We start from the raw sequence: 13,396 nt of genomic DNA on the forward strand, positions 1-13,396 counted from the left end.
GTCTTCCATTTTATCGTGATATCTAGTCTCTAAACATTACAGTCCAAATCCATTAATTTTTAGTTTCAACACAATAAAATTATTTCATTACACCACTTCTGTCTTGTTATACCTTATTTTCCAATTCAAAAATTTTCCGATGCTGAAGCTGTAATTTCCTAAAAAGGAGCATTTTTTAACATTCATACAACTTATAATGCTTTTTCAAATAATCCTTGAACTTTTCCCAAACTTCCTCCGTTTCTTCTTCTCCCGAGTCTCGAATTCTGCCAGTCATTTCAGCCAGTTCCATATAGTCCATCAGCTGCGTCTGCCATTCTTCCAATGTGGGTAGATTTTGTGTCTTCCAGTGCTTTGCCATCAAGATCCTGCTGCTGTAGTAGCATACATAAAGAAAATTCTATCTTTCTTTGCCACCCTCTGGTCCACCATGCCCAGGAGGAAGGCCTCCGGTTTCTTGGGTAAGGTAAATCTAAGCACCTTTTTTAGTTCATTATGTATCATCTCCCAGAAGGCCTTCACCTTCGGGCAGGTCCACCAGAGGTGTAAGAATGTCCCTTCCTCCTCTTTACATTTCCAACATTTGTTGTCAGACAGGTGATATATCTTTGCAAGCTTGACTGGGGTCATGTACCACCGGTATATCATTTTCATAATATTTTCCTTCAGGGCACTACATGCCGTAAATTTCATTCCGGTGTTCCATAACCTTTCCCAGTCTTCGAACATAATGTTGTGCCCCAAATCCTGTGCCCACTTTATCATGGAGGATTTAACAATCTCATCCTGTGTATTCCATTTAAGCAGCAAGTTGTACATTCTCGAAATTAACTTAGATTTTGGCTCTAGCAACTCTGTCTCTAATTTCGATTTTTCCTCCTGGAAACCCACTTTTTTGTCCGCTTTAAAAACTTCCTGGATTTGGGCATAATGCAACCAATCTCGCACCTTGTTTTTTAACTTTTCCATACTCTGCAACCTCCAATTATCTCCAATTTTTTCAATTATTTCCCAATATTTAGGCCAGTGGGCCTCCATATTGAGTCTTTTACGTGCTTTGGCCTCCATCGGTGAGAGCCACCTCGGAGTTTTACTCTCCAATAAGTCTTTATATTTTGACCAGACCATAAAAATTGCCCTTCTGACAATATGGTTTTTGAACAATCTATGAACTTTAACCTTGTCGTACCACAAATATGCATGCCACCCAAAAGCATTATCAAATCCCTCCAGGTCGAGGACATCGGTGTTCTCCAATAAAATCCAATCCTTCAACCAGCAGAGGGCTGCAGATTCATAATATAACCTCAAGTCCGGCAGGGCAAACCCCCCTCTTTCTTTCGCATCAGTTAGTATTTTAAACTTTATTCGGGGCTTTTTGCCCTGCCAGACAAATTTAGAAATATCCCTCTGCCATCTTCCAAAACATTCCACCTTGTCCACGATCTGGAGGGCCTGAAACAAAAATAACATTTTCGGCAATACATTCATCTTTATAGCAGCTATTCTACCCAACAAGGAAAGTTTCAGTCTTGACCATGTTTCCAAGTCTCTTTTAATCTCTGACCAACATTTCTCATAATTGTCCTTAAACAAATTCAAGTTTTTGGAGGTCAAGTACACCCCTAAGTACTTTACTTTTTTAACCACATTTAGTTCCGTTTCTTTTCTGAACTCCTCTATTTCAGTAGTTGTCAAATTTTTTGCTAGAACTTTAGTTTTTTGTTTATTCAGCTTAAATCCCGCCACCCGACCAAAGTCAGAAATTAATTCTAACGCTCTTTTAGTACTAGAGGCTGGCTCCTGTAATGTTAATACCAAGTCATCTGCGAATGCTTTCAGTTTATATTGTTTCTCTCCGACCACAATTCCCTGTGCCAACCGGTCATTTCTGATCATGTTCAATAGCACCTCCAGGACTGAAATAAACAGCAGAGGAGATAGAGGGCACCCCTGTCGTGTCCCTTTTTCAATTTTGAACTCCTCTGTCACCACGTCGTTTACTATCAATTTAGCTTTTTGTTCTGAATAAATTGCTTCTATTCCATTTTCAAACCCCCGCCCTACTCCCATCCTTTCCAAATTTTTCTTCATAAACATCCAAGAAATGTTGTCAAAGGCTTTCTCCGCATCAATAAAAATCAACACCGCTCTTGTATTTGAGTTTGTCTGTAGGAATTCCAAAATGTCAATGATGTTTCTTGTGTTATCAAATAAATGCCTGCCAGGGAGAAAGCCTGCTTGGTCCTTATGAATCACTTCATTTAATACTTTCTTAAACCTGCTTGCCAAAATGTCTGCAAAAATTTTATAATCCACATTTAGGAGTGAAATAGGACGGTAGTTTTTAAGTTGGGTTTTTTCAGTTTCTAATTTTGGTATCAACGTGATGAAAGCTTCTTTCCACGTTTCCGGTGCCTTCTTCCCCTCCATAATCTGGTTACTAACTTCCAACAGTGGTTGTATCAGCGAATCCTTCAGTACCTTATAGTATTTGGAAGTAAGTCCATCTGGTCCTGGAGACTTGCCCAGTTGGAGGTTCTGAATGGCGCATTCAATTTCTTGGAACGTAATATTACAGTTCAAGGTTGCTCTCATTTCCTGAGGTATTTTTTGTAATCCATTAGTTATGAAAAATTGGTCCACCTCCGAATCTTTTTGTGGCCTTTGTGAATAAAGTTCTTTGAAGTATCTCTGGAAACACTTTCTAATTTCCTCGGGTTTCTGAACCATTCTCCCTTCGATCTCTAGATTTGTAACTGTATTAAGCTTTTGTCTCTTTTTCAACTGCCAAGCCAGCAGCTTCCCACACTTGTTAGCAGATTCAAAGGATCTTTGTTTCATTTGTTTAATTTTCCATTCCACCTCCTGATTTATCAGTTTCGAATATTGTGCCTGGAAAAACTTCACTTCTCTCAATACTTCCTTTGATTTAGGCCTGGATCTCAATTTTTTCTCTCCTTCTCTTATTTTCTCCAAAATCTTCTCCTTCTTTTCATTCCAGAGCCTTTTTTTGATCGTATTCTGCTGTATTAGAAACCCTCTCATAACTGCTTTACTTGCGTCCCAGATTGTTCTTTTTTCCACATTTGTCTTTAGATTTATTTCAAAATAATCCTTTAAAGCTTTTTGGGCCTTCCTAACAATCTCCTGATCTCTTAACAAAGCGTCATTCATTTTCCATCTGAAAGATCCGGTTGTGTTTAATCTCAGTTCCATTCTCAAAGCATTGTGGTCGGAGCAGGTTTTTGGGCAGATTTCCACTTTTCTAGTCTTAGGTGCCAGTCCTCTAGTTATCCATATTTGGTCGATTCGCGTCCATGTCATATGGGCCTCAGAAAAGAACGTTCCTTCTTTCCCTAGAGGGTTCTTGATCCTCCATATATCAGTCAAGTCCAAATTGTCAGTCATTTCGAAAAAAGTTTTTGGTAGTCTGCCGTCTTTCGTTATGTTAGCACTTTGCGACTTATCCATATTCACTGAGACGACTCCGTTCATATCTCCCAACATGATAATGTTGTTGTAATCCAAATAGTCCAGCATAGTCTCATGCAGCCTCTTGAAAAATTCCGATTTCCCTTCATTTGGGGCGTATATTCCTAAAATTAAAAACTTTTCTCCTTGTGTCTGAATTTCAACCGCCAAAATTCTGCCCTGTTCATCTTTAAATACAAATTTTGGTGACAAGTTCTCCTTTGCATATATCACCACTCCTCTTTTCTTGACTTTGTCCGATGAAATAAATTCTTGGCCTAACCTTTTATTAATTAACACTTTTCTGTGGAGTCTTGTCACATGTGTTTCTTGCAAGCAGATAATGTCCAATTGTTCTTTTTTCAAAATATGAAATACTTTTCTCCTTTTTTCTGGAGAGTTCCCGCCATTTATGTTCCAACTAAGAAGCTGTAGAGACATCCTGGTCTAGTACTTAAGTATCACAGTTGGGTATCTATGTTATCCTCCGTTCCCGAAGGATGTGGTGCCGGTCCGCCTCCAGATGGTCCTGGTGGTAATCCCGGTGGTGGAGGCCAAGAATCTACGGCTCTCTTTTGGAGGTCCTCCTCGTTGTCGTGCAGGAACTTCTGCTGGTCCTCTAGTGTTTTAATTCTTACCTTCTTTCCTTTATAGGTAAATGATAAACCTTGAGGGAATTCCCACCTATAAGGAATTGCGTTGTACCTTAACAGTTTGGCCAAGTCTGTATATGAGGCTCTAAGGTCCAACAGATATTTAGGAATGTCTCTATAAATTTCTGCTCTTTTGCCTTCAACTTCCAGAGATTTTTTAAAATGTTGGCCTAATATCTTGTCTCTTTCCTCTCTTGTTCTCAAGCAAACCAAACAGTCTCTGGACTTGTCTTTCTTAGCCGATCTTCCCAATCTGAAGGCCGTCACAATTTTAAAGTCTTTGTCTTCCTCAACCCCCCAAAATTTAGAAAATAACTGCGTCAAAAATTCCTCTAGGTTGCCCTGTTCCAGTTCTGGGACGGCCCTCAGCCTAAGATTGCATTCCTTACTTTTCAATTCCACCATTGACAGGTAGGCTTGCTGTTCTCCTACCTGTCTTTTCAGAGGTCTTACTTCCCCTTTGATCTCCTCGACCTTTTTGCACGCTTGCTCAGCTTTTTGGTTGGCTTCCGCAGCTAGTTTATAGTTCTCTACCGTAGCTCCTTGCAATTTCTCAATGGCCTGGGTATGCTGGGAAACCTGATCTGATAACTTACTGATAGTAGATGTAGCTCTGTCAATTTTAGATGACTGATCATCCACCTTTTTATTCAGAAGTGCCAATTGTTCCAAAATTTGTTTCAAGACTGGATCAGTTCCTCCAGTTGCCATATCTTCTGTGGCAAGCGTTTCAACTTCTTCCTCCTGCGCCGTCAGCACAGTTGGTACAGAGGATCTACGTTGATGGATTAACGTTGTTTGAACAAGCTGCCCAGCTCTCTTATCTTTTTCTTTAGTTTCCTTAGCTTTAGCTGCTCTTGTTTTCCCTGAGCCACTCATTCCCCAGCTGCCTCTGTTCAAGGTCAAATAGTCTTTCAATCCATGAGAAAGGCAAGTCCAGAATGTAAACAATTAAACCACAAAAAATCTCAATATGGTACAGTTCCCAGACCTCTATACCTCCGCAAATCCACTAGGGGGGGTGTTTCATAGGAAGGAAAGTTTCTTTTCCACCATCAAAGTTCCTATTTCAACTTTTATAATCCCCAAGTTCAAAAAGGAGGCTTCCAGATAAATCTGTTTCAAAGTAGTGCCACAAGGTGACAGAAAGGTTCCAGTATCAGTATTAAAGCGATAATGTATCCATCAATGCGACAATTTGTACTTCAGAGAAAGTTTCAACAGCCTGACAGTTCTCCTTTGCAACACTGGCAGCCCGACAGCTCGGTTATCCCCTTTAACTCCACGTCACTCCACAGTAGGGGGAAGGTTCCGTGGCAAAATAAACCAAAAGATTTAATCCTTCAATCCTTTTACTTTCTAAAAACACAGTCTATTGATGCCCCTTCGTGCTACTTTCAGAGTCTCTTTTTAAGCGCTTCAGCCCACACCGAATTCTTTGCTTTGCTCTGATTAGCAGGGTCGGGAGACGGACTTCCTGTTACTCGCCTCCCGTTTTCAGCCGAATTAAATGAATTTAAGTCAATCTTTAAGTCAATCTTTAGTACTCCTTACTCACGGGTAAATTGCAGCCAATTCCGATGTTTTTCAAGAAGAAAGGTCGACGCTCATCAGCAGCAGCAGCGCGGCTTCACTTCCGCGAAAAGAGCGATGAACTCACAGCGCCGCTCCCCCTTTCACGCTCCGGAGCCTCTTACGAGGTCCCTTCTCCGTTTCTGGGGGGGCTTCTGGCACCCGCCGAGTCCCACGGCCGCAGGCTCGCTCTGCCTGCGGTTTGTCTTAATGGGTCTCCGCTATGCCGCAGCGGACGACCCTTTTTCGCGGAGCCCCTCTTCACAGTGTAAAGAGGACCGCCATTGCCGTTTTGCGCCACCTCCGGAAGTTCTATCTTTATATTTCAATCATTATATTAAACCCAAAGAGGCACGCATAGACCATGAAATCCCAAGATTCAAAGTGGCCAATCAGATCTTCCCTGTTACGATTTGGGTCTCTCATGTCACTTCCTCTCCCGCCAGATCCTCCCTAGGAGAAGATGTCGGGGGATGAGAATGGCAGGCGATGCATCGTGTAGTTCTCATTCTTTTCAGTTGCTTTAGTTCTGTGAGGTTCAGGTTGGGGAGACAGATGAGTAAGGGGAGAGTATATTCAAATATTTATTTATTGTTATTTTATTAGTTAAATTTGTGTACCGCCCTTCATCTTTAGCTCTCACAAAATGCATAAGAAAAACAAGAAGGAAAAAGCACAAACCAGTAAACTCCCTCCCTCACTCCTCCCACAAACACATTAAAAAAAGGGTATAAGATGTTAATCAAGCCAAAGGCCTGGTTGAAGAGAGACATTTTCGCCTGGCACCTAAAGGTGTACAGTATAAAGACAGTCTAGAGTTGTGAACATTTTTGGAATTGGGAGCAGCGCTTATTTTGGAGCCAGTTACAGTGGCACCTCCAAGTTAATAAGAAAGAGCTGTTCACAGAGTTAGTTGCTCAGTCCTCCTCCCAAGCTGGAATGAGCATATCCTATTTGTGTGATTGTACAAATAACCCCACATTGTATATAGTCGAGGGGACTGCATGTGTTTGTGCCTCCACAATGGGAAGGTGGTCAGAAGCAAGGTTTAGGGCTGCTTAAAATAAATCTTAATTATTTGGTAATATTCTATCTTGCCCAGCATTCTGTCTCCTTAGCAGCAGACATAGACCCAGGAGAAATAGATTTACCTTTTTATTTTGTCTATAGTGCAGGTACTTTACTTGCGATTTGCCATTTATGAAAAAAAAAGGTCATTATTCATTTACTTTTTCCCCCTTAGGAGAAACTCATGAGACAAGAATTATGAAAGACTCCCTGTATAACTCTGTCCTTTTTATTAGGAGCAGAGTTCTCAAAATACAAGCAATATGTAAAAAAGAAAAAAGTTGTGAAAATTCATCATCATCATAATTTATTATTTATACCCCGCCCATCAGGCTGGGTTTCTCCATCCACTCTGGGCGGCTTCCAGCAAAATCTTAAAATACCATAAATAATGAGACATCTGGAAAGCACCAAACATTGGGAGTGCTTTGAATCTGAGTGTAGTGTTTCGTGTGTGAGTTCGTGTTCCCCATCCCTTTTAAGCTCTGAAAGGCTTTTGGAAGCATTTGTGAATGTCCCCCACCTTTAACCGTGGCTGTGACATCAAAATCGGGCTCAACAAGGAAGACCTTTAAGGTCTTGCGAGAGCATTGCTGACCCTGCGTGCTGAGCAGGACTTGCCCAGTAAGCAAGGTGGAGGGCTTGAAAGCTCTCCTCCAGCTCCGCAAAGGTAAGGATGCTCACACAGGGGCAGTTCCAAGGGGACGCATACTCATGTATATTCATTTTTGCATATACGCACCATCCCCCAAACATCACCCCCACATAAGATGCAAATGTACTGTATTTTCAGAGACCACTGAAGCATCTCTAGGAGAATCTTGCTGATGAAAAGCAGATCTCAGAAAATAGCTGCTGTGTTCTCTGCCCGGTTTGTGGAAGAGGAATCTGCTCTTCCCAGTTTAAGGCCAAGAGAAATGGCTTCGTTCACAGCTGATCCAGGGGTTGAGAGGCCGTTGGCTAATGCCTCTGGCCGGGCCACTCTCTCTCTTTTTATATATATATAATTTTTATTAATTTCAACATACCAATTATTATGCATTCCACAGAACTTCACATCTTATACAATCTTTTTGGACTTCCATCAGCACCTCTGATGATCCACCATTTTTATCATTTCTTCTGCATTTCTTAAATTCCTATTGCCTTTAATTATCTTAACTCACAACCCACCTCTTTAACCATTTTTGCATTAATTCAAATAATTTACCTCACAGAAGTTCTTGCAAACCTACAAACGTAATCTGGTCATCACAATTACTTTTCAAATAGTCCGTAAATTTACACCAGTCTTCTGTGAATCTCTGGTCCCACAGGTTTCGAATTCTTCCGGTTAGCCTATCCAATTCTGCATAGTCCATCAATTTCATCCTCCATTCTTCTTTTGTCGGTAATTCTTTTTGCTTCCATTTTTGTGCCAATAATATTCATGCTGCCGTCATTGCATATAAAAACAACTTACAATCCTTTCTGTTTATATCATCTCCTACAATGCCAAGTAAAAATACTTCTGGTTTCTTAATAAATGTATATTTCAACATTTTTTTCATCTCATTATACTGTATATCATCTCCCAGAAGTTTTCCCCTTTTTACATTCCCACCACATATGATAAAATGTTCCCTCTTTTTCTTTGCATTTCCAACATTTATTGCTAACTTTATACATTTTAGCTAATTTAACTGGTGTAATATCTATACATCATTTTCATCAAATTTTCCTTTAAGGCATTGCATGCAGTAAATTTTAAACCTTCATTCCATCGTTTTTCCCAATCATTCAACTGTATATTATACCCAATATCTTTGGCCCAATAAATCATTACCGACTTTACCTCCTCATCCTTCAAATGCCATTCAAGCAGCAATTTATACATTTTGGACAAAATTTTATATTTATTACTTAATATCTCTACTTCAAACTTTGATTTATTATCATCAAATCCTTTTTCTTTAAAATCCTGTTTAAACATTTCATTGACCTGGCGGTAGTGGAGCCAATCATTCACATATTCTTTAACTTCTTCATATGGCTTCATCTTCCACTTACTCCCTTCTTTTTGTATTAATTCCCCATAAGTTATCCAATTCCCACCCATATTGATCCTTTTCACACTCATTGCTTCTAATGGAGATAACCAATGTGGTGTTTTATGTTCCAGTAGGTTTTGATACCTATCCCATATTTCTATTAGAGATCTTCGAAATATGTGGTTTCCAAATCCTTTATGGACTTTTGTTTTGTTATTCCATAAATATGCGTGCCAACCAAATCTATTATTATAACCTTCCAGATCTAACAATTCTGTATTTTCTAATAACATCCATTCCTTTAACCAATAGAGACAAGATGCTTCATAATACAATTTCAAATCTGGCAGGGTGAAGCCTCCTCTTTCTTTAACATCTGTTAACAACTTACATTGTATTCTCGGCTTCTTTCCCTGCCAGATATATCTTGAAATTGCTTTTTGCCACTCTTTAAAAATTGTCTCTTTTAATTCCATTCCACACCAGTGTATAATTATTTTGAAAAAGATCAATATTTTTAGGTGTTAACCAAATTCCTAAATATTTAACTTTTTTTTACTGCTTCTATGCCAGTTTGTTGTTGCAGTACTTCCACCAAGTCCTGTTTCATATTTTTAACTATCATTTTGGTTTCCTTTTTGTTCAGTTTAAAACCTGCCACTTGCCCAAACTGTTCTATCTCCTCTAATACTCCTATAACACTTGTAACTGGATCTTCTATAGTTAGTACCAAGTCATCGGCAAAGGCTTTCACTTTATACTCATTCCGACCAACTGAAATTCCTTTTATTGTTTCATTTCTCCTTATTGTCTGTAGAAGGACTTCCAGTACCGATATGAATAATAATGGTGATAATGGACACCCTTGTCTTATACCTTTCATAATATTGATACTTTCTGTTACTATATTATTTATAATCAATTTTGCTCTCTGTTCTGAATATATAGCTTTTAATCATTTTAAGAAGAATTGTCCAGTGTCCATTAATTCCAGATTCTTTAACATGAATTCCCAAGATATATTCTCAAAGGCCTTGTCCGCATCCACAAAAATTAACACCGCTTGCTTTTCATTTCTGGCAGTCAGATATTCAATTGTATTAACTATATTTCTTATGTTGTCTTTCATCTGTCTGCCAGGTAAAAAGCCTGATTGGTCCTTATGAATTATCTCATTCAATATCTTTTTCAATCTATTTGCCAGTATGCTTGCAAATAGTTTGTAATCATTATTTAACAGCGAAATTGGCCTATAGTTCTTTACTTGTGTTAAATCCGAATCTTGTTTTGGTATTAATGTAATATATGCTTCTTTCCAAGTTTCTAGGTAATTCTCCTTTTCTTAATATATTGTTCATCACTTCTTTCAACGGTACAAGTAGGGCGTATTTCATTTCTTTATAATATTTTGCTGTGAATCCATCTGGTGCCTTTCCACTTTTTAGGTCTTTATACTGGCCAGGCCACTCTCAGCTGAATAACTGGCGGGAAAGGAAGTAAACACAATCTCAGGGTTCAGGCTAATGTCTCTCAGGTGTTTCCCTTCCCTTTCACCCCAGTTCTCCTCTCCAGCCAGGAAAGCGGCAAATGTTTACTGTGACAATACTTAACAGGTTTCATCTAAATTCAGCCAGTTATTGTTGAATTACCACAAGACCTGCTATTTCTAAAATTGGATCATCCAGGTTATCTGTGGTGATACGATATTGCATAACTTGAATCCAGCTCTTCTGAACATCAGTCATACGAGAAATATGCAAAATAACCAAACAAGTATTAGAAATCACCCCAGAATTGGCCTTTCTAAACATCTTTCAAGACAATAATGCCCACTTGCACCACAAAGAACTCGTAACCCGCCTACTCTCAGCAGCCAGAAGCATCATAGCCAGACACGGGAGAGACCTGTCAGGAGTAAGCCTGGACCAATGGTACCAAATAGTATGGGAAGCAGCCCTACTAGAAAAATTAACCAACAAACTGAAACTGACACAGGGACAAATAGAAGAAGACGCCTTCATCACACACACAGGCCAGCAAGACAACAACAGGAACCCGCCAACAGCATTCGAATCAATATGTCTAACCTGATCCAAACACACACACACTTCACTCACACATGAAAACAAAGTTCACCACAGCCAATCACAAACGATCAACAACCACACCCTTGGCCAACCCCAACCTCTCTAAAGAGAACCCGCACAAGCAACACTGACACTAAACCCCACAAATACAATAAATAGAATAGAAATAAATAGAATAGAAGCATTGCCACCCCTCCCCTCCCCCTCTTCCCCCTCTTCTTCCTAAGGTAACACTCATGTCTCAAGAAATGAAACTGACCTGTAGAAAATGTAACTTGAAAAAGAGACATTGCACATAACTTTTGTAAACCAAGAAATCTTTAATAATAATATATTAAAAATAATAATAAATTGAATCATAAACAGTGTACTAGAAGCAGACCACTTTTTGCCTGTTCCCTGGGAAAAAAATATTTTAGGATGGAAAAGGGGCTTTTAGCCTAACTTTCCCTTAAAGGTAAAGGTAAAGGGACCCCTGACCATTAGGTCCAGTCGTGACCGACTCTGGGGTTGCGGCGCTCATCTCGCTTTATTGGCCGAGGGAGCTGGTGTACAGCTTCCGGGTGATGTGGCCAACATGACTAAGCCGCTTCTGGCGAACCAGAGCAGCGCACGGAAACACCGTTTACCTTTCCCGCTGGAGCAGTACCTATTTATCTACTTGCACTTCGACGTGCTTTCGAACTGCTAGGTGGGCAGGAGCAGGGACCAAGCAAGGGATTCTCACCCTGTCGCAGGGATCCGAACCGCCGACCTTCTGATCGGCAAGTCCTAGGCTCTGTGGTTTAACCCACAGCGCCACCCGCGTCCCTTAGGCTTTCCCTTAGGCTGTGCTTAAAAAGGGAAGTTTCCATTTTCCACCCTGCTATGTCTTCCCCATTTCTTTCTCCCCTGCGCTTACATAAAAATACACGCATGTGCTGGCAGCTGTAGCATTTCTGATAAACAAGGAAGAATTTCTTATAAATATTAAGCAACCGGTGTTAGTTCCTTTTTATGAGCAAATAGCAGTACAGGGATGACATATGGCGAGTATTAACCAGGGCTCACTTGGAATGCAAAATGTTAGAATTTACTTTGGCTAGGTTTGCTGACAACACTGCAGTCAGTGATGCCATTTTAATCTACTTGATTTTATCCTTGGCAATGAATTACATCCCTTTACTGCAAACTCACTTTACCTGGTGGTCACTTTTTAGAATAGCCCGATAGATTTTGCTGCAAAGTATTTGTCTGAATGTTTAACGTGTAACCAGATTGAGCTTCTCTGTCTGTTTGTATCTCCAGGCTCTCAAGCAGATGACGTATTGAGTGGACTAAACAAGAAGTTAAGCCAGGCACAGTTTGAGAACAATGTCTCAGCCCAGCCATTATATCCAAAGTGTAAATGGGCCGAGCCTTCTGCGGAAAGACTGGGTTCATACAGGCCTGGAGGGGAGTCAAATGAGGTAAGAAAGTTGATTGGCATCCATCTGTCTTGAGAGACAATGGAAGAGTGCGCCTTTGGGGGTGAGGTCAAGCTGTTGGAAGGTTGCAGCACCTGCTGTGGCTGTAGAGGCTGATAGGGGAGAGACATGTTTTGTTGCAGCTGGGGTAGAGGAAGGCACCCGGTTGTGCTGCTGCAGGTGTACCATGGTGTTTCTTCCTTCTGCACTCCTCTCAGCAGTCATTCCTCCTCTGGTCACTGCTGTCGATATGGGACCTGACTGGTTGTCTCCAGGTGCTGCTGTTGTCTACAAGGGAGTCCCACATGGCGGGGTTGATGTTGCCAGCTTTCATGTCATGTTTGCAGATACCTTTGTGTAACACAGTTGGTCTGCCAATGGGTCTGATGCATGAGGCCAGCTCCCCGTAGAGCACATCCTTGGCGAATGTTGCTGGTGTCAGCAGCAAGTTGGATGCTGTGGCACAGCTTTAGGAGTCATTGGCACATCGTCCGGCAATCCGCTGGGCATCACCCCTTGCCTTTCTCAGTGTAGCAAGTGTATTTTCACAGGGAACACACTTGTAGTCGAGGAGAGCCTCACAGCAAGAACAGATTCCATGTCCTTTAATGCCAGCCTCTAACCAGCCGGGAGTCGGTTTGTTTCTTTTGCCCAAGGAGGACATAGCTGTCTTATAGGATGCCTCTTGGATGCGGTCTCACCTTGCTTCAACACTATGTCTGGTGCAGGTCAGTAGAGCTTGTTCAACAAAATCAGGGAAGCACTCAAAAAGTTCAGGCATGACTGTTCTGGCAGAGTTGATTCAAGGCCGTACTTTCTACTTTGGGCTGTCTTTGGCTGGAGATGGATCTTTCTTGCCACCAGGGAGTGACTACCTGTGTCACAGTCAGCATTGTGGTAGCTCCGTGTGGCACGAACACAGTTCAATGCTGATTGCCTGGTGTCCATCAAGTCCAGCTGGTTCCTGTGGCCTGATCTTGGCTGTTTCCAGGACACTCAATGTTTTGCCTTGGTGCTCGTGGTGCAGAGGCTGTGCACAGTTCAGGCAGGCCTTCCTTTGCCCGTAT

General features: G+C 41.0%; 1 protein-coding gene across 4 annotated transcripts in view; it reads left to right on the forward strand.

Annotated features, from left to right (window-relative positions):
* TNS3 (tensin 3) overlaps window positions 1-13,396 on the forward strand; it is an 82,476-nt gene that overhangs the window by 33,414 nt on the left and 35,666 nt on the right. For all 4 annotated transcript variants that reach the window (XM_081885198.1, XM_081885199.1, XM_081885197.1 and 1 more), the window contains one exon: window positions 12,172-12,332. In XM_081885198.1, the coding sequence (XP_081741324.1) occupies window positions 12,172-12,332 (161 nt within the window). The remainder of the gene's footprint in view (window positions 1-12,171; window positions 12,333-13,396) is intronic.

This window comes from Podarcis melisellensis, assembly GCF_964234715.1.
Source record: "Podarcis melisellensis genome assembly, chromosome: 13".
NCBI classification, from domain to species: Eukaryota; Metazoa; Chordata; class Lepidosauria; order Squamata; family Lacertidae; genus Podarcis; species Podarcis melisellensis.